Source organism: Pecten maximus, chromosome 3 (genome assembly GCF_902652985.1).
Source record: "Pecten maximus chromosome 3, xPecMax1.1, whole genome shotgun sequence".
In the NCBI taxonomy this organism is placed as follows: Eukaryota; Metazoa; Mollusca; class Bivalvia; order Pectinida; family Pectinidae; genus Pecten; species Pecten maximus.
The window spans coordinates 17,435,720-17,457,391 of record NC_047017.1 but is presented as its reverse complement, the minus strand read 5'-3'; the positions used below and the strand labels follow the sequence as shown (position 1 = coordinate 17,457,391).

Here is a 21,672-nt window from a genome sequence, read left to right as displayed (position 1 = left end):
TTTGTTGAACATGAAACGGCTGCAGCGATATAAAAATATATCGAAAATATATGTACATATAGGAAAATCGATTTCCTTTGGTATAAATGTGTAGGTTTTTGCAAGAACAACTGCACTTTTATTTTCAAGCACAGGTGCGAATATGTACCGCTGTGTAATCAAAGGTCCCCTAAGCCCCAATTGGCCTTTCCTATGCTTGACATGATGCAAATGTGAGGTGATACAGTGTACTAACACTGTGATGCAGTATTAGTACACTTTATTACATTGTTAGTACACCGTACCATCTACAATCTACTTTTGCATATCATCCATTGAATGAAGGCAGCCATTGGAGTTCCTACTTAACTATTAAGTGGGTGTTTTCATTCATTGGAGATGTAAAGAAACGATGAGGATAAGAGTGTGAAACAGTCGCTGTTCGTTTTAAAAGATTTATTATTTTCAACTCGTGTAACAAGAGATACAATAGAATTGACGCCAAAACTTTCTAAATAATTTGATATTTCACACAACATAGCCATAATATACAGAAACAGTATGACATAAGTATCACCATGTTAAACAAGGCATAATCATACCTACAAATAACGGAAGGATTTTCTATAAAAAATACTGCATATCCAGTCCAGCAAGATCCTGGTGCGGAAAATGGACGACATCTCCAACCTCCGTTTGCTTTACTTTAACTTTTACCCATTTAGGATTCAAATTGCCTTGAAACTGTGAATTCCATATATACATGTACATTAAACCGCATTCGTTTAAAATGTTTTGTATAAAACCTAAAACTGTCAGGTTAATTAAATGATTATCTATATGGTATGTAATCAGTATCAGCGTAACTGGAAGGTTAAAGGTTATTAGAAAGCTGTATACATTTACCAAAACTTGTCAATTCTTTAGGGCTATTTGTATAAAGCAATTCCTCTCATTTGTACACACTTGGATTTGTTACAAAATAACTTTTGGAGAATGTATTTCTTAAATTTGCAAAACAAGGCCACACTAATACAAAAAGGAACTCGTCTTCAATATCATTCATGTCACATAAATGACAAACTCTTTGGTGTCGCTCAATGTTATGTTTTCAATATTTAGAGTGTGCGACGATAGTCGAATTTTAGTTATTTCTCTCAAGTATTCAACTGATATGGACTTTTTCAGATAATTCTGTAAACTATAACTGTTGTAAACATGTTGATATAAAATTCCTTTAGAGGACAATATATTTGTTTCTACACACTCTTTCATATAAATCAAAACTTCTTTCCTTTGTCATTTGAAGATCATTAATGTCAACCTTTTGTGATTCCCATTTATATCCGAAACCTATTCTATATCATTCTTCCTTGATATTCAACATCCATCTATCATTATTTTCTAACATGTCGTCATAGCAACACTGTGAAATATAATTTCGGGAGTTTCTCAGTCCAATATTTCATAATTCTAATTTTTCGTAGCACTCTTAATGGATACCTACCTACTTCAAGATAAACCACATCGTTACTTGTACTTTTACGTACACCAAGCAATTTATTACAAAAAATAATACGTACTTGAAATGCTATTGATATATGTCTCAAATACAGTTGTGTTCCAACGTTGAAATAATTTTTCGGCATAGCCGTATAATATTCTTCTGTCCCCGGAAATGACGCGACAGGTGGCGTTACTGGTCAAGATGAAGTATGTGATTGGTCAATGTAGCGGTAAATGCAAAATGCAGATAAGATTAAATGCAAGCTGAATAAGTGGATGCATCTTTTCAAATGACACATTCATAAAATTATATTCCTGATTGAAATGCAGTCGTATTCAGGCCCGTAGCTGCCTATACGCAAATACGCAGTTGCGTACACATCAGTTTTCAACAACAACAAAAATAAACAAAACAAAACAAACAAACAAACAAAACAAAACAAAGAAAGAAAAAACTCTGATATTTATATGAGCTTATCTATACACAAACTATGAATACTGTCCCTAGGTGATGGTTCTAGTCAAACCCACTAATTGATATAACTAGTCATTGGTAGGGAACGCAATCAATCGGTCGGTTAAAGTGGGACAAAGAAAAATCCGAAGACCTGTTTCTTTGGAAGAAATTTCAGCTCGCCCCGCAGGAACCATCAGCATCAGAAACAAGTCAAAATGGTACACCTGATGTAACAAATCTCCCTGGTGGTTGTCAGAATTGCAAAATGCTTACGCTAAAATTTTAGAGCATTCAGGACATTAAAGATCAATGCCAAATTTATGCATTTTATATACTTCAATAATTCAATAATATTTTTTTGTAACTTTACTCTACTAAATGATTATTAACTTGATTCCTGTTTGGCGTCCTCCACTTCTCTTGTCTTGATCAATCAGTCTGTTTGGTATTGTACCTTCAAAATAGAGCAAATTGTTTTCTAAATTCTCCTAATTTTCTTCTGTTTACTCTCCTACCATTCCCTTTTACAATACATATTTATTTTATACAATTCAGATGATCTTTTTTATACTCAACAAATTATATTTTTAGATATGTCTCAAGTACACGTGTTTGCTTTTTTCGCAGTTAGACGTACATGTAAAACCATTTCAGGTAAAAGTAGATTTCAATTGATTCCACGAGGAAAAGGGGTATCTGAAAGCTCTTTTACACATGTCAGACAATCTAACAGCTATATTCAGATACGTGCTGAATGTAAACCATATAGCATTATTAGATCTCCTATCCCTTAAAATGTATTTATTATCTTATATAATATGCCGAAACACAATACAACATAGAATTATAATTTTATTGAACAAAATGACTCCTGAATATTTATTTGATATTGTTAGACCCTATATTAATAATAATGCTCCACATCATAACCTTAGAAATCATAGATTCTTTAATATTCCTCGATGCAGAACAAACTTGTATGATAACAGCTACTTCATTGATGTCATGAAAATTTGGAACTCCCTTGAAACAGACTTAACTAGTGCTCCTTCACTGAATATTTTTAAATCTAAATTGAATAGAAATAGGCCTTTAAACACTGATACTACTCACTTATTTAAACTTTGCTCACCTAGAAAATTAAATATCACTCTTTGCCAATTAAGAAACTCTGCTAGCAACTTAAATTATCACAGATTAATAGATCATCTAATTCCAAATTCAGCCTGTTCCTGTGGTTATTACTCTGAGGATCTAGACCATTACTTCTTCTATTGTCCAAATTACAACCATATAAGGCACTTTATACATGACATATTTATACAAGTTGGTTTTATAGATATTAACTTACTAACATGTGGTAACTATGAACTTTCACTTGATCTTAACAAATTTGTTTTAAATAATGTAGAAAGATTTATAACTAATTCGAGAAGGTTTTAATTCTCATTGAATCAATTAATTATATAATATTTCATTAATATGTATGTATATTATTATCATTGTTCAATAAAATACTCATCTTTCTCAATGTCAGGTAGGTGAAGCGCTTTTGCTCTACAAAATTTTGTATAATTATCTATTTTTTATATATATATATATAATGTTTACGTATATAAATAAAAATATTTCCTGAACTTTTGATACTTTTCAACTAGAAATTATTCCATTAAACTATGAAAAACTACTTAAACTATTACAATGATGTGTGTATGAGTGTATGAGTGTATGTTCAAATGTTATAAATAACCCTAATTATATAGCTCTATTGTTCAAGTTGTCTAGAAAAATGCTATCAATATTATATTATCAAAATGTCATTTACATATGTATGTGGGAGAAGACTGATATAGGCTAAGCCTGTTGTCAAATCCCTTTGTATTATAAGATCTTGTACAATAAAATTTGTTGAAATTGAAAATAGAATTATAATTAAACTCATTCCATTATAACAATAATACACAACGAGAAAAACTTTTTTTTTCAAATATATGTGTGTGTATTTCAGCACAAATTGCATGAGACTTGTAGAAAAAAATAATCTGATACTTTCTCAATTAAGAAAAGTAAAATAAGCGCCTATATCATTTATTGTTAAACGTACATGTAGTGAATGAGCGAATAGTGAAAATTGGAGATAATATCTCATTTAAATATTTAAATTGCTCATTTGAATATGATTTAAAATTTGGGCATAGTAGCATTTCATTTTTCTGCTGGGGTCTGATCTAGCCCACCATCCTCCCTTTGGTGCCATTCCTATAAAGGACTACTTACAACCGGAAACCAGGGTGAAGTCTGATTTACATATTTCTTACTGTTAATCTTAAAATGAATTATAAAACATTAATATTAACCAAAAGAACAGGTCCGGATTTATATATGCGCATAGAGTACGAAATTCACTATTGGAATTTTCCTCACTACATGACAGTTGGTAAGATGCAGAAATGAATCAATACTTTTAAGGAAATCGTTTGCTTTCAAACGTTAGGTGAACGTTACTATACGTATGCTTAAGAATGTTATTGAATATAATGAAACACAGCTTTCTGAACGCAGATAGACACAGAAATATAATTTTCAAATGTACAGATTTTGATATTATATATGTACCCTTTGTCTGATCTTCATTGAAATTAGTAAATTAATGTATTTTTAAATCATTAGGTTTGCACACCAACGCTGTCACGAATGTTTTGCCTTATATATCAAGACTGCTTAATGGTGGGATTAACGTCTCCGAACGAGACCAAGAGTGGTTTTCCTGGCTTGCCTGGGTTGTCACATGAACACAGTTCCCTGGTAGATAAGCTTCTGAACTCTGACCCCTTATCTGAGAGAGTGTCCTAGGCTCGGCTATAACCGGAACAAGGACATTAATCCTCGTTAATCAACCCCTCTCTGAGTATAATGATGATCGTTATAATTCCAACTTTTAACTTTAGAACACATGTCGTGCTATGTTGTACAGTTGAAAGTTTCATTTATATTAAATTCAATTCGACTTTACTGGAACTTTTATAACCACAACTGTATTTCTATATATAAATATATTTTACCTACACATATCGTCATGAAAACATAACCCATTGTCGCAATGATCATCCCAAAACGTCGTGTTACGGTAACTCGACTTAAATACAAGGTTGATCTCAGGTTTTTGGTCTTGATTTCTTTCTTTTACAGCCCTTCCCACAGGAAAGGTACTGCTTTGCCCAATGGACTATGGTTACGTATGGTTATTGAACACATATTCGGACATTATGTAAACGTGTTCCAAGCGTGCAAAATAAGGTAAAGTCAACACAAATTATCATTCTAAATGCTGTTCTTGGTTTGCTTGGTTTGTTTTTGTTTAACGTCCTATTAACAGCCAGGGTTTTTTAAGGACGTGTTAGGTTTTTGAGGTGGAGGAAAGCCGGAGTACCCGGAGAAAAACCACCGGCCTACGGTCAGTACCTGGCAAATGCCCCACGTGCAACCAAAGGTGGAGGGCTAGTGATCAAGTGTCGGGACACCTTAACCACTCGGCCACCGCGGCCCCTGCCGTACAAGAAAACAGGACAACGTAACTATTCGGACATCGTTAAAGGACGGACTTAAATTGTCCAAAAACTTAACTTAACTCATTCACCCCTCATTTCATTTATCTGCATACACATACAAAATAACTTGGCTACACGCATGGTATTATCACCAAAATGATTCAAACTGATATCATTTTGTTATCTGTGCTGAAACATATTAGTTCGTTCATTTGTTTCACCAGCAGTTTTATATTATAAACACCAGCATTTAAACTATGCCGTTTATCTTTTTTTAAAGATATTTCTTGTTTACCCATTGTTTATCTTATTTAATATTTTCAAGAAAACAAATTCTAACTTGCAATATCTATATCAATGTTATCCATAAATTTTGTAACCCATCAACAAACATTTCTAGTGCTTGATCTTCATTCGTAATAATTAACTGGCCAGTCAGTGAAGGCCAAAAACGATACCCTTGGCTAAATGGTATACCAGGGACATATATATATCTTATTATACGTCCCTGGGTATACACAGGGGACTTTTCAAAAGTCTTATATTCAATTATACTTGGACATAATAAATGGTATTTGGGACGTCACTAGTCTACGATCTACTTAATTGATATTGATATCATACAGTGCCGTATTTAATACTTTCAGATGTCAAATAGGCGCGGGTTGAGGTTAGAGGTGGTGTGTGTGTTAAATATAGAGTAATCCGAAGGGTTCTGATGTTAATATCGCCAAAAGCTACATAGTAAGATCGTCAGAAAATTCGGACTAAATATAGAGGTGACCATTCAAGTCGGCATTGCTGATTCGGCACCAAGAAAAGTGTTTTCTTGATAATTCTTTTTCGTGGTACATATAGATTGCATTTGTTTAAACATTATTGGCACCAAAATAATTGAAGGTATAATAAAATTGGTAAATTGAATAAACGCGGTGCAATGATCTTTAATACCACATCACAATTCGATTTCCTGTGACGTCATCGGCCTCGTGCACGATTTGGTATCCGCCATTTTATTTCGTATATTGTTCCTGGTCAGACAAGCCAATGTTGTTTGCAAGGTGAGATCTTCTTTTTATCTATTCATTTTCGACGTTTTGTTAATTTATAACTCTGCAAGGCAATACAAGTATATATTTATAACAAGATCGTTAATCTTTTTAGCTGTTACATGGCTGTTACAATGCCTGCATTTTGTTTTGCATTGCATTGTCGGGTTCGTCGCGTCTTTCTGACGTATTTACTTTGCCAGGAGGAATCGACGAGAAAAAAAAATCAAATACATGCGAACTAATTGATTCACATGTTTATTTTTATTATTTTCATATAGTTTATTTGATTTTCTCAATCTCTCACTGATACGACAACAATATTATAGGCTAGCTAAAATATATTGTGCCTATAGACCTTTTGATGGCCCTAAATAACGTTATCGACTCTTTTTATTTTTGCTTATGACAGGTTCAACTAAATCGAAGGAAGCATGTCATTTCCTCAAAGACCTCCCCTGGGTATGCCACCAATGGCTCCAGGCATGGGTTATGCTTTTGCAACTCCCATGGGTAAGTAAAGCAGATTTGTATCTTCAATGCCAAATATTGGCTTCCCATTTCTTGGAGGAAAATGCATCACAGCATTGGGATTTTGGTTTCGAGTCATTGGATTATGCTCACTGTTTCTAATGTTTACATGTTCATAATATGAGATTAAGTGTATTCACCTCTTATATTATAGTCTAGAGATGGAGAGAGATACTGCATCAGAACATGTTAGGTTACAGGTTTGGGGGGGGGGGGGGGGGGGGGGGGGGGGGGGGGAGGAGGAACTGCCAACTTGCGTATAATATGCGAAATTGTGTACTATTCGCCAGCTCGAGTATGAATACAATAAATATTTTTAAATATGGGTTTGCCAATCGTTATGTTTGTTCATACAACCGCTTGTTTCTTTACAGGAATGATGCCAATGAGTATGGGTGTAATGCAACCAACAACAGTAAGTATGATAACACAGAATGCTGCTGCTTATCAATGTATAAACTGAAATTTTTATCAATATTCTGCAAAACATCAACAATTGCTAAATTGGTTGAAGTCCATATTTTCAAAATTAAAAAATTGAAAGGACACATTCTGAAAAAAAGCTTTTTCTCTAAATGAAATTGATACTGCAATTTTGACATACAGATTTTTCAGCTATTTTTTTATATAATTATCTGATATATAGTCATAATCATAGCTCAGCGGAAATAAATGTCTGCCATTTAGCGATTTTTTATGACAGTCACAGTCAGTTTAAGCATATTTTTTAATCATATTCACAGTCAGTGTAAGGATATCCTCGAGTTTCTTTAACAACACTCTTTATTTACTGTCTAGGTTATGCGACCATTAGTAACTACACAGGCAAGCTTGACTCCCCAGTCATTGAAGCCGTCAAAGAAACAGCTGGTGCCACAGGAAATTCCCAAGGTAAATTTTCTACATGTTTTCTTTGACATGGGAATAGTTTTCAGCTGTCAAGTATGCTGATGCTTCTTTGTGTACACAGGTACTGGATGAATTGGGTATTAAATTTCAGACAACACTTAACATTTGATAGACACAAATTACTTACCACAAAAGCCCAGAGCATTTTGTTAATCATCACTGTTTAGTGTTATCTGGTCATGGTGTTGGGAGATTCATGGGTATCTTTAATGTGTTTGATACACCTATTATCTTACAATGAGTTTTGGTGTTAATTTGGCCATTCATAGATTTGGGTGCAAATTGTCTTCAGTATTCTGAGAATTTTCTGAACTTTTCACCTATAACATTCAATATTAATCAATGTTTTGAATATAATGTATTACTATTATATACATACAAACAACTTATCACTCACTGTGTGGCATGTTTGCAAGATGTTTTATTTACCAATCCATGATACTTTTGTTTATTTCTATCTTTGATAATAATAATTTTATTTCTCCAGGATGACGATGAAGAGAAGCCTCCAGTTACCACAGTATTTGTTGGTAACATCAGTGACAGAGCTCCCGATGCCATGGTGAGACAGATGCTACAGGTAGGTTAACAAATTTTGTTCAATTTAATCCTGTTTACAAATTGCAATGATCAACATTTCACAATTAATTTTGAAAGTGATATTTGACAGGAAAAAAAAACAAGAAAAAATTTACGGAAAGTATAGATATTGATTCTACATAGAAGTCTAGCTGTATAATAATGGGATCATTTCATCACGACTGATGTCGGTGTGCTGATATTAAACTGTTGTTATTCTTTAAAGGATCACTTCTGGTTAGAGTATTTTCCAGTATTTCAGGGAGATTTGAAATACTATCATTTATTACATTTTTACCAGTGAAATATCAAAAATTATTCATTCTATAAAAGTGATATTTTTCACTAATAAAATAATTGACCAATCAGAAAGCCCGACATATATGTCAGCACCTGGACAGGGGAAACTACTTTTTTTGTTTACAAATTATCGCTGTAGTCCTAGTTAGCATACGGGGTAGGGTTTTCATTGATAAAAAATGTAATAAACAGAATATCTAACAGTGTCTTCAGTAAAACCAAATATATTTCACTCGTGTGGCTAATATTTTGATATTTTTCACTCGTGCTGCGCACTCGTGAAAAATGTCAAAATATTAGCCCCACTCGTGAAATATATTTGGTATTACTGAAGACACTATTAGATATCCTCTATTTATTTTTCTGTATTCACAGAGCAATAATTCATAATTTGATTCCTTTTCAGAGATGTGGTAATGTTCTCAGTTGGAAACGGGTGCAAGGTGCTTCTGGAAAATTGCAAGGTATTGTTTAAGGTTTTGAATTGCGTACAGCAGTTATACTTTGATGCCAATTTCTGTGAATTGTTTTCTTGTTGTTAGCACGTAAAATGTTGTTTACGTGTAAAGAAGTCAGCTGGTAATTTTCTTGTCAGTCAATATTTCGTGACTTTCAGTATTTCAAATTTCTTACCAGAAAAAAAATTTGATTACATTTACTGTCCAGATTAAGTTATGATCTCTACAGCTAGAAGGAAACCCATAAGAAGCTATTAATGATATTTTCAGAAATTGATGACAATAACAATCTTACTTATTTTCTTTCAGCATTTGGATTTTGCGAGTATGAAAACCCAGAAGCAACACTACGGTGCATGAGGCTCCTGAATGAATGGGAAATAACTGATAAAAAACTTGTGGTATGTACTTGAGTGCTGTCATAGTGTTGCACAATATTTGATAACCATGATTTTGTTTTCCTTAAATCTTTCAAGTATGCTACACTTTCATTGTATGAGAAGAAGTGGAGGTGTAGATGTTTTCTGATGAAACATTGAAGGGATTTCTTTGCCAATGGAGGCTCATTGAATTAGCATTGTCGAGACTTGTTTAGATTTATGACATAGTTTTTGCATAGTTTATATGCAGGTGTTACTGTTTAACAGAAATTGCAAATCCAGGTTGGTGCAGTTTTCTGGATAGGTAAAATTTTCACACAACATTACAATGAATAAATCAATTCAGCACAGCACTGCAATCTTTTGGTATGTAGTCAGTGAAGCATGCTTCTTCTGGTTTAGATGTATATTGTCATCATTTGTTATACCTAGGTGAAAGTAGACGCCAAAACAAAAACTTTATTAGACGAGTACCGAGTCAAGAAAAAGGCAAAGCTGAATGCAATGAAGGAAAAAGATGCAACGAAAGAGAAATCAGAGACATCTGAAAACGGAGACGAAGAAAAGGAAGAGGGAGATAAAGAAAAAGATAAGGAAGACAGCAAATCATCAGAGAATGGTGATGGTCAAGAAGATGATCTGGATGAATTTTCAAAACGGGAGGATCGAGTGGCAAAAGCAGGCCTTGATGCTATCATGAGAGAATACGCTTCTGATCTTAATAAACCTGTACCTTCAGGTAGGAAGGATTCAAAAGTGTCTTTGACAGGTACATGTAAAATGTTTCATGATCATATTTGGATGTTCTTTTTATAATATCAGGAATTCTATGTCTAGTTTGAAGCGTACATGGAAGAAGCTTGAAGTGCACAAATAACACCGACCTTATGACAAGAGGGCCAGTATGGTGAATATACTAAAATCAGTGTTTCAAAGGGAGACTTCACAGAATTTCCATGTGTTTCCTTTCAAAATTGAATTGATATTATGGAAGCTGTCTTGTGAGATCTTTTATCAGACTAACATGATCTGTCAAGACAGATTCCAAGATTTGAAATGTTTTGTCCTTTGAAGCATGCGCTTATCACAAATTAGCATGCAAATTGATAAGAGTATCAAAGTTCATTAAAAAAAAATGATGTGTATCTTACTTGTACTGTTTATGAAAGTGTTCAGTAATAGATTTTATTGAAAAACTTCAGTTTACACCTTTGACTTTTATTTGGCTATAGAAATCCTTTTCGGGCTACACCTAACACCTTTGCTTTTGAGTTGTGTGCACTCCCTAATTAATCTACGTTCTTATTTATGATGACTTTATACTTCTGCTGAAGGAAATTGACACCACTTTTTCACACCTTTGTTATGTTAAAATAGTGAAGTGTTATACGTTCTTCGCTATAAAACAAATTTGGGAAAATCAATATGGTTTGAGTTCTATAGGTCCTCAATTCTTATTACCTATTCAACATCACATAGATATCTGTTCTGTATAACTGAAACTGTTTGAAGTTTTTACTAATATCTTGCACTAATTTTAATTAGGAAAGGCATAAAACCCTGTTTACAGTGGTTGTTTTAGATCAAAGCACAAAATCATGTACATTGGTAGATATAAGATATTGCCAGTTCTGTCAGAGAATATTTGATACATCTGTTGAAATTCTAAGAATTATAGATTGATTGTTATCTTGTTAGTACTGAGTCATGATACTCAACTTTGTGATTGTTCAAATGTTAAAAAAAATCAGCTTCAGAATAGTTTACATATTAAACTTTCCAAGGTTGAAACTTTAAACATTTTGTCTAAGGTGTGTCCTAATCCCAAACTCTCTCCTGTTTTATTCTAGATGTAGAAAAAGAACAAAAGACAGTACAAAAGAAAAAGGAGGAAAAAGAAATAAAAGATACTGTAAGTATATTTCATAATAATAATAATGACTTGGAGTTTTGTTTACTGCTATATCACAGCAGCATGGCCATCTCAAAGCTGTTAAACAGTATTATCTGTGGTCATTGGGCCTTTAGGAACCAGCCAATGCCTTTCTCAGCTCCCTGGGGAGCATACAGCCAGAGCTACTATTTCCGTACTAATTGCTTACAGGTGACATTTCTAGCACTTCCCTACCACATACTCATTATTTACAGCCGAGTCGACTGGAACAAAACTGAGTAAAGTATCTCGTTAAAGGATACAAATACACCACCTGTGCCAGAACTCGAACTAGCAATCCTTCGGTCATGTATCCTTACATCCTCCCACTAGACCACAGTGCCTCCGCTTAGATTTCATGCTAATTGTTAACCCTGATCTCTTGTATTGTTGATCATCGCCCAACATCTGTCATTCCAATGGTTAACCCTGAGTTCATGTATTGTTGATTGTCGCCCAACGTCTGTCAGTATATCAAGTTTGTTTGTTTGGTACGCAAGCAGTGTTGCTTTGACTATCTTTCTTAAAAGATTAAATAAGTAAAGTGGGTTGAGCAATTTAAGAATTACTTTATCTATCGGGCATATTTACGTGACCCTTTGGCCATAGCTATCACACTTGTCTTGAGCCAATGAAGTATTGAAGATTATTATAAAACTTGACACCCATGATGCACAAGTATGACAACTCTAGCTCCTGAGAAAATAAGAAAGAATGTATCTGTTTTTAGCTTGGTATTCTTCGGTTTCAGGGAATTGATGATATAGACATGGAGGAGGATAAGCGAGAAATTATCAACAGAGAGATTAAAAGTTTCCGAGATCTGCACAAGGTATGCACTGGACTGGACATGTTAAATAGCTTTCAACCTTGATAATTCTTGTCATGATGTAAATATGTACTTTGTTTTCCTGAATTTTGAATGGTTGTCTTTAAGAAATAATACTTATCATCCGCCTGATTTTATATAAAATCTTTTAATTGTACTGTTTTACAGTTGACCTGCAAGCCAGCAATATTGACTTACCATTATTGGGACAGTTCAAATTCAGGAAAACAAGTTCAGATTTGGTTCTATTTCAGAAATGATTGGGCGTTACAATGTTACAATTTTACAAAACTTCTGACACGTTCCTGGGTGGCTTTTTTCTAATGCTTTAAAATGAAAACATTTCATTAAACATATTGAAACAATGTCCCATTGTCCAGTATGTGTGATATAGCTATTTCTTCTTGTTAGGCATCAAGTGTAAGGGACTAAAGTTACAGTAAAAAAGTCATGTTGCAAAACACAAATTCCTTTTTCTGTTAAAACTATTTGTACTTCCACAAACATTTTTACAAGTGTCATTTGATTGAAGTTTGAAGGGGGATTATGCTTTGGCTTTGAAGTACGAACAATATTTTACCAAGTGTTAAGCATGTTCTATTAAAATTGTCTTTATTTAGATTATTTGGTATAAGATTAAAATAAAATTCTGTCCTTAAATTTCCTTAATAAATTGCTGAATAACAGGCTGTATTTCATTACTCAAAAATTACTAGATTCTCTCGATGCTATGCGGCAAGCATCCGATCAACATGAATAGCAGTAAATTAATATTGTAAAGACCAGCCGGTAAGTAGCTACTTAGTTTTACATTTTAATATACATATACATGTATGTCTGGACCCTGGATGAAGATGTGTTGGCAGTACTCTTTAACTGGTAAGTCTTTCTTAATAGTAAATTTTATACCAGAATTTATTTTTAAAACAAATATTCAGACTTCTGTAATTCCGATCAATCGCCTCCTTCCTGGCGTAGGCTCCAATATAAAATACTTAAGATGAGAGATGGTCTGATACTCGAGGAGAACATGGAGTCAGAGGTTAGTGCCGTTACTTTACTTTGGTTGGTTCAATGCTCTATCCCTAGGGTGTCGGATAGGTAAGTAAAATTTACTTATCTTTCATCTTGTGTTTTTGTCCTAGTTGTTTGGTTTTTAGCCACTTTACTGATGTGTGGCTCCACTGTATGTGGTAGTGATGTGGTGTCCATCAATTTGACTCGTGTCGAATGGATGTGATGCGAGTCAGTGTTGTTTTTTTGTTTTTTTTGTTTTTTGTCTGCTATTGAACTTGAGTTGTAAAGGACAGGCTATTCTAACCCTTTGAGACAACACATGACCTAACATCCAAAGGTAAGCTGATCACAGGTTGTCCTATTAGTGGCTCACATCTCTTGCATTAGCTTCAATCTGTAAAAGTTGAAGTCATAATAAACATTAGCTCTCCCGTAATTTTGTCCCATTTTTGTGGTTTTTTTATTGATTGATTTTTTTCATTTTTACTACCCCGTATTACAGGCAAAAACTGTTTTTGGTATGTGGTTGTGGACTTTTTCCTGTCTTCATAAAAGTATGAGAATTATTCTCACAAAACTTTCCACCAAATTGTTTGATGGAAAATATGTGGATGGGTAGGGGTTGGGATGTTAATGTCAATTTTTGTGTTATTAGCAGCAACTTAAACCTGTCTTGGGTGAGATTTCACACCTGGAATAGGCCAATCGAAGCGAACTAGGAGGATGGATTTCTACAATGCAGAGAAGTAATATGTATATGTAGTGAATGGTTTGGTATCAAACCTCAGACTTACTGCCTGGATTAAGGAGAGGTTGACTGTGTGATAATAGTCAGCAATCACTCTTGACATCTTGGGCAGGACCATGGATGTTGGTGTTATTAGTTTTCTTGAAACATGTCTGAGGACTATTGGATTACTGCTTTGGCACATTGTGCAACATTACAAGTCTATCAGTGGTTTTTGTATATATATTTATTCATTATGTATATATATATGTATGTGTGTGTGTGTGTAAGTGTGTATAAATGAGTTAACTTTTCCAAGTGCCTCCACTAAGGACAAATCTAATACTACATATCACCAGTCTAGCACTCGACCTGGGAAAATGGAATTGAATATGTAGTCCAGTAGTTGACTCCTGATGGAGGCCCTTGGCAGAAGTTAACCCATTTCCATTGTTGCCCATGTAAGGACCTCTTTGTACTGTTAATGATAATCACTGAAGGGCAGGTATTTCCAGGGAGAGGGAGTATGATGTGAATCATCCAGATATTAGTCACTAGCTTAGATGGAGTGCTATTTCCTAAAGCTGAATCAGTAGAGTGCAAGACTTTAAAATCTATAGTCCCAGGGTTTTGCTCTAGTGGCAACAAGTGCATACAATAACACATACACACACACATATATAATGTCTAAAGTTATAAGTTTGTTTCATTTCCAAAATATTGGGAAAAAAATCATAATGAATTGATTGATATTGCAATTTTAGCCAAAAACAGGCACACAAAAGAAAATTGTCTGTCAGACTGGCAGTTATGTTATTATTACCTTCCAAACTGTGTTTTAAATGATTATCAGAAAAATCCACAGGATGATCAGAATATACTTGGATTTTGCACACATATGTAAACAAAAAAATCCTATCTGTATACTCTGTATACTCATATACATAGATGAAAGTGCTGTCATCATAAGTTAGAAGAGGTTGACATACCGTTGCATTAATCACACTAATTACGTATCACCATTCAGGTCGATAAGGTTGATACACCATTGCTTTAATCACACACATTTGCATGTGTTTTAAGTCAGATTCCACTTTGGTCCTTGAATAAATTCTTTAGAATTCAAACTTCCTAATCAAATTCTGATCTGTAGGTTAATTGAAACGATGATGGATGTAATTTTTAAGACTTGTACATTAAACAAGATTAACTGATTGTAATATATTTTTGGATGTGAATATAATGTAAAATTTTACTTTGCAGATGGTGACTTATGTACATAAAATTATGTTAATGCAGCAGTGTCATCATTGTAGATTTTGTGATTGTAGTAGCAGAGTGAAAAATAAAACCCAGTTTTAATAAGCAGGATTTTTATTTTGTTTTGCAGGGGGAAGATGAACCAGAAAAAGATCAGGAAAAGGAAAGGGAAAGGGAACGTAGGATTCTGGAAGAAAAAAGAAGAAGGGAGCGAGAAAGAGCTCGGGAACGGGAAAGAGAAAGGGAAAGAGAACGAGAGAGGGAACGGGAACGAGAAAGGGAAATGGAACGATATGAGCGTGAACGCTATGAAAGATTACGGAGCCGATCTCGTTCGCCTGCCACTCGTCGGAGAAGGTCCCCTAGTAGAGACAGATCCAGAGAAAGGTATATCAACTTGGTTTGATTAAAACATCTCTGAAGGTGATGAATTAATAACGTACAGCGATAAGGTATTGTCCCCAAGACGTCGTGAGAGAAAGTTGAAAAGACAAATATTTCATGCAAGATAGATATCCATGTGAGCAATACATGTCCTCTGGGCCTGTTGGTTTGATTAATTAATCATTGGTTATTGTAATTCGGTCATCTAAATATTGCATGATTTAAAAAAAAACAAGAGGTCTATCTTAATTATTTTCTTTTTCATTACAGAAAAATACGAGATAGAGATAGGGATAGAGATGTAGAAGAGGAGGAAGAAGCACATGAGAGAAGGAAACTAGAAAAGAAACTCAGGGAAAAAGAGGCAGCTTATCAAGAGGTAAGATATCTTGGTGGGAAAAATCATAGTGGAAAAAATGAAGTGTGAGAAGTATTAAAGTTTTCAGTAAATTTGTGCATTGGGTATAATTTCTAACAGTGAAAGATATGCTGATGAAGCATAAATCATTTTTGTATACTAGTAAGAGCAGAAGTGAAGTCTTATGTTGTTCACCAAAACAAATCCCTGATTAATGTTCTTGTGTTGTCTCATCAGTATGATAATTTTATGGAGTTGATACTGTTATAGTGTTGTTTATTTCATTTTGTCAACCTTGCAGAGATTAAAGAATTGGGAAGCTAGGGAAAGAAAAAAATCCAGAGAATATGAGAAAGACAGAGAAAGGGAGGAGGAACGCAAAAGTGAAGAGGTAAATATTGTTCACATTTTTGAAATCCAATGAAGAAGGATCAAACCATGTGTTTGCTGCAATATAAGCTCACCAGAGCTGATGTTTCCTTTTGTCCGTATTCAACTCTAAATAACAACCATCATATGTTGTAAACCTTTAAAGATGTTCTGTTTCTGTATAATAATAAACAAAGAAATATAATTGATTTTATTATGTTTCTATGTTATTAATGTGACTTTATTGATACAATTTCCAGGGAAGATTTATGGAATTGTGTCTAACAATTAAAACTTGTGTGGATGATTCATAGTTTCATGCATTGTTTTTACAATTTCAGATGCGTGAAGCTCGGCGACTAAAAGAATTCCTAGAAGATTATGACGATGAAAGGGATGATCCCAAATTTTACAAGTAAGACCATCTCTACCTTACATGTCTATCAATACAGATTTATATCAAAGAAGTTGCAAGAGGGTACCAAATCAAAATTAATGATATAATATATGGTTATGATGGTAAGGTAATCAGAAATTTGAGAGAGCTCATAGTTCCCACAAGTAATCCAGAAGTAATACATTTTAAAGGATAAAAAACTTAATTTCTTCTTACACCAACAACATGGGACAGAAACATTCAGAAATACGAGGACTTGTCGCATCACCGTATGTTGGAACAATTCCGAGATAAAGCTCGGATGAAGTAGCGTATGTGAGATGAAACTCAATTTTCGTATTTGTTATCATTGAAAGTGTAGACGCTTGATTCAATCATGCAGGACTTAGGTGATCAAACGACGCAGCATAATGTGCGTAAATTTTGGCAGTGTCATAGTTCATTGATTTTGTTGTAGCAGATTTAAGGTTTGATATGGTGTGATTTGTTCTGTTTTGTAGAGGCAGTATGTTGGCAAGGAGAATGAAGGAACGTGAAAAGGAGCGAGAGGCAGATGCACGGGACCGTCAACGTGAGAAGGAAGAGTTAGAAGAGATCCGTCGAAAACTCATGGATGAGGGTCATCCAGATCCAGAGGCAGAGCTAGCAAAGGTAAGTTATTTACAATTATTTTCATAATAAAATTGATTGGCTCGACATGAAGATCTGCCATTATCATCTTCTGAATAACTGTTGGTAGGCATAATGTATTTTAACAAAAGTGTGATCTAAGCAAAATTTGCCTTGAAGTATTGATTGTAATTCAAGCCCTGGCCAATACGATGAATGTTAGTGTTGCATGAAACTGTAAATGTAACAAAGCACATGCTTGATTTAATCACTGTCTCTTATGGGGATTGAACTCGAAGAACACTGGATTACTATTCTTACCCTCAACCAATTGAGCTAATGAGAAATTCTCTCTAGCCAAGTTTGATTTATTGTGGCTAGTATTTACCAGGGTAACACTTATGTAGACAGTTGTGCCTGGTAATTGAGATAAGGTTTGTTATTCAAGTCAGGTGAAAATTCTTTGATGTGTTTGTAGATTGAGCGGGAGAGAGAGGAACACCTTAAGCCACGCCTCCAGCTTTTGCCACCACCTGTACCAAAGTCCCCTGATGCTCCACCTCCAAGGGAAGAGGTGCGAGAGGAGATAGAAGAAATTGAGGAAGAATACGACCAAGAAGATGAGGATTCCAGAGGAGCTAAACTTCCACCAAAAATGCAGTCAACGCTGCGACCTGTAGACAATGACGCCAGCTCTCTATCAGATGATGATGATGACAGTAACATGCCATATACAGACACAACACCTCAACCAGTTTACGGTCCAGCCAAGGAGGAAAATACAAAGCTTGGCTTCAGTTCCCTCAAACTAGGTTAGTTCTGCATAACCTCTTCAGACTTCCCTATTCAAAAGTTATCTCATCTGCGACAAAAAGTGGCGACAGCAAGACTTTGGTGATACTTTTCCAGTGGCAACAGCATCATTGTCAACATTTCATTTAAGTTTTGTTTAGATCTGTTGCTGGAAAGTCCAATTTCAAACAAATTTTGTATATATTTAATCACATGTTGGACATTTAACACAATGTTCATTATTAAAATATCCAGCATTTATAGTCCAGTGACTCTTAAAATTAGGGATGCTGGGAATCGGTTAGTTTAGGTCAGTTTATCAAAAAGTGTCCATGTTATTCAGACCAAACCTGGATTATAGTGACATCATTGTAAATGTAATATGGACATCTCTACAACATCCTATAGATATATAGATTACATTAATTTAAAATCTTTGGTGTATTTTGGGGTTTGCTTAAAGCTCACTACATTGGCAAAGCAGGACAGGAGAGACATCATTACGGGATAATTCTTGTTTCTATGTAAGAGATTCAGCTGTTTAGGTGCTTATATATCTAATATAATAATATCTGTTCGTCTAGGTGCAGGGAGCCCAGTGGAAGGTGTGCAACCCAAGAGAAAGAAACTCACAGTGGGAGATGTGTTCAATCAAGATGATGATGAAGGGTCAGATGGAGCCAAAAAACGCAAGTTGGTTCCTCTAGACTACGATGATGACAAGTCAGAAAAGAAGCCCACTACTGCTGAGGAGAAGCGTGCCAGAATTAAACACCTCATTGAAAATATACCAACTGCTAAAGATGAATTATTTGCTTATCCATTGGATTGGAATATTGTTGATCAGGTATATATTACAGATTTTTACTGTCCAAGTTGATATTTTGTTCTAATATCCATATAAACTGTTTATTTTGGCTAATTCTTAAATCAGATCAAGTACGAATCTTCTCAGTTATGATATTCCATTCCAGAATTTTTTTTAAATAAGACAAAATATCAATTATTGTTGAAAATGGAAAATTGCTTTTAGCGAATTCTGTGAATTTGGGCATTCAATTATATTGTCTTACATTTACAGAGTCTGATGGACAAAAGAATCAAACCTTGGGTTAATAAGAAGATTATCGAATATATCGGGGAGGAAGAACCTACTCTTACTGATTTTATATGTCAGAAAGTGGTGGCAAGGAGCGTACCACAGAATATACTCAACGATGTTGCAATGGTAAGTAGTTGCATTATCAGGCAAAAGGTGTTTTAATGGCTAGGTTTGATTTGCTTCCACAAATAATTAATATCCGATTAGTAGGCCTCAGCCAAATTCGTGATAGCGTTTGGTAATGGCAGATGAGAAGAGATGTCTTGCAAAATCAGTTTACTTTATCCCATATTAAATGTTCAATAAAACGTCTAATTTCTGTATAAGGCTTTACTTTTTTCATCGTTTTCAAGCAATACATTATGGCTCAACAGAATTTATCATTCTGTCGAGCTATAATGCCATGTTTACCTGCAATATGTCAGAAAAGCGGGGGATATAAATTCCACGAATTTGCATGTTTTAAAGTGATAATACAAGTGATTATACAACAAAAAACATTATTTGTTTCAGGTCCTAGATGAGGAAGCAGAAGTGTTTGTAGTGAAAATGTGGAGACTTTTAGTGTACGAGACTGAAGCTAAAAAGCTAGGACTAGTGAAATGATAAATATTCCTTTGGGTACATATTAAATCGTGTGTCATTAGCCGTTCTAGGCTACCGAGTGCTCAACATGTGTCAAATGTACATGGACAGACGGGACATGAAACAGTCAGAATGAGTTATTCTTAAACGGATAAGTGTTCACTTTAGGATACCAACTGAGGAGTTCACTGAAAGCATTGGTACCCTTACCAATGCAAAGGAGGACGTGAAGAGATTAATGGAAACCAAAGTAAATTTATTCACAAACATAAAAAAACTAATTAATATCAGGTTTTCCATTCTGCCATAAAATGGCTCTTTGGTATATGTGGTGTAATAGATTTCTTTTAAATGGAATATATTATGTATTTTGTCTATTGAGAATCCTTTGAATTAATTTACGATAAATCTTTATCATTGATATTTTAAATATTTTTCTGTGATAGAAAATGGATTTGCTAAGGATTTGTTTTCAACACACAAGTTAATTAGGATATTTCAAACATAGTTGAAACTTGTTATATATATATTTTTTTTTATTTTTTCATATTTTTTTTCTGATGATTGTGAATGCTAGAATAATAAGGTATACTTGCTATCTGCTTAATCTTTTGGGTTATCTCAATTTTCTTTTGACAGCTAATCTATATCGAGTCTTCCGAGGAAGATGAAAATATTTTGAAAAGATTATAGCGGCAGTGTTGACTTGAGATGCTGACCTAAAATTATCAAATCAAGGATTAACCTTTCAAGTTGTATTTTTGTTCCGTTATGATCATGTCCGATTCATAGTTAATATGTTGCCCTCAATTTCATCGAATTCCATGTAATATGGAATCACTAGGTACTGTAGGTAATGAAACGAGGAAATTGCATGTAGTCAATATATGGTACAGTCTGATAATAGTTGACGAGGTCCCAAGGGGAGGTCAGTCAGACCAGAAACTGTTACATTACCTACAGATGTTATGAAGGCAGCTTAGGGATCAACATTAGCACTGTTAAGACATGATCATGATACAGCAATTACCTGTTTTAAGTTTGCCTTTTGGGGAATGAGGTAAAGATTCGTCATTGTTAGATGTGTGGCAGTGTGAGGACTGGTGTGTATGAATGTGCATGGAAGGGAACAAGGTGGAGTGGTAGTTTGAGTAATTGTGAGGATATGATAGATTTTATTTGTGGAATGGCATGTGAATTGTAAATTATTCCTGGTTTGATACAGAGAATACTAGTGGGAGGTGAAATAACCAGTGTCTGGTTGTTGTGATGTTTTGCTAGGTTGTAGTTGTATGTACAAGAGAGAGTGAGGAGTGTGATAGGTATACACATGAATAAAACTGTTGACAGTACTCATTTTGTTTTTGTTTTCTCTATCATATTTCATGAGTAATATTAGAAAAAATTAAGAAGTGGCGATGATTTTGCGATTGGCATTCGATTTTAAGAACTTTCCGCTAACAATATATAAGATCGCCATCTGCTTTTTACTCGATTGAAGAAATCTGCTCGGTTGATTCATAATCAGTAAAGGAAAACTAGTGACTATCAATAAATACAACGGACAGGATTTCTGAACATTTGAAGCACACCCATCGGGAGATACATATATAC

General features: G+C 34.4%; 1 protein-coding gene across 2 annotated transcripts; it reads left to right on the top strand.

Moving 5' to 3' along the window:
* Nucleotides 1–6,444: 6,444 nt before the first annotated feature.
* Nucleotides 6,445–21,410, top strand: LOC117323403 (RNA-binding protein 25-like). Of its 2 annotated transcripts, none has more exons than XM_033878603.1 (19): nucleotides 6,445–6,551; nucleotides 6,952–7,052; nucleotides 7,445–7,485; nucleotides 7,869–7,961; nucleotides 8,467–8,559; nucleotides 9,265–9,322; nucleotides 9,626–9,717; nucleotides 10,129–10,435; nucleotides 11,547–11,608; nucleotides 12,381–12,461; nucleotides 15,593–15,849; nucleotides 16,117–16,225; nucleotides 16,506–16,595; nucleotides 16,915–16,988; nucleotides 17,471–17,621; nucleotides 18,058–18,391; nucleotides 18,956–19,218; nucleotides 19,453–19,599; nucleotides 19,987–21,410. In XM_033878603.1, the coding sequence occupies exons 2-19, from the start codon at nucleotides 6,974–6,976 to the stop codon at nucleotides 20,077–20,079; spliced, it is 2,424 nt and encodes an 807-aa protein (XP_033734494.1). In that variant the 5' UTR covers nucleotides 6,445–6,551; nucleotides 6,952–6,973; the 3' UTR covers nucleotides 20,080–21,410. The 2 variants fall into 2 exon arrangements, with proteins under 2 accessions (XP_033734494.1, XP_033734493.1); XM_033878602.1 differs by having other exon boundaries at nucleotides 10,129–10,465.
* The last annotated feature ends 262 nt before the right edge of the window (nucleotides 21,411–21,672 follow it).

Bases quoted from the DNA above. Each gene is read 5' to 3' on its own strand.
- LOC117323403 (XM_033878602.1), top strand. From the start codon at position 6,974: ATGTCATTTCCTCAAAGACCTCCCCTGGGTATGCCACCAATGGCTCCA. The intron at 9,323-9,625 runs GTATTGTTTAAG...ATTTTCTTTCAG, and splicing joins TGCTTCTGGAAAATTGCAAG to CATTTGGATTTTGCGAGTAT. The intron at 18,392-18,955 runs GTTAGTTCTGCA...CTGTTCGTCTAG, and splicing joins CTTCAGTTCCCTCAAACTAG to GTGCAGGGAGCCCAGTGGAA.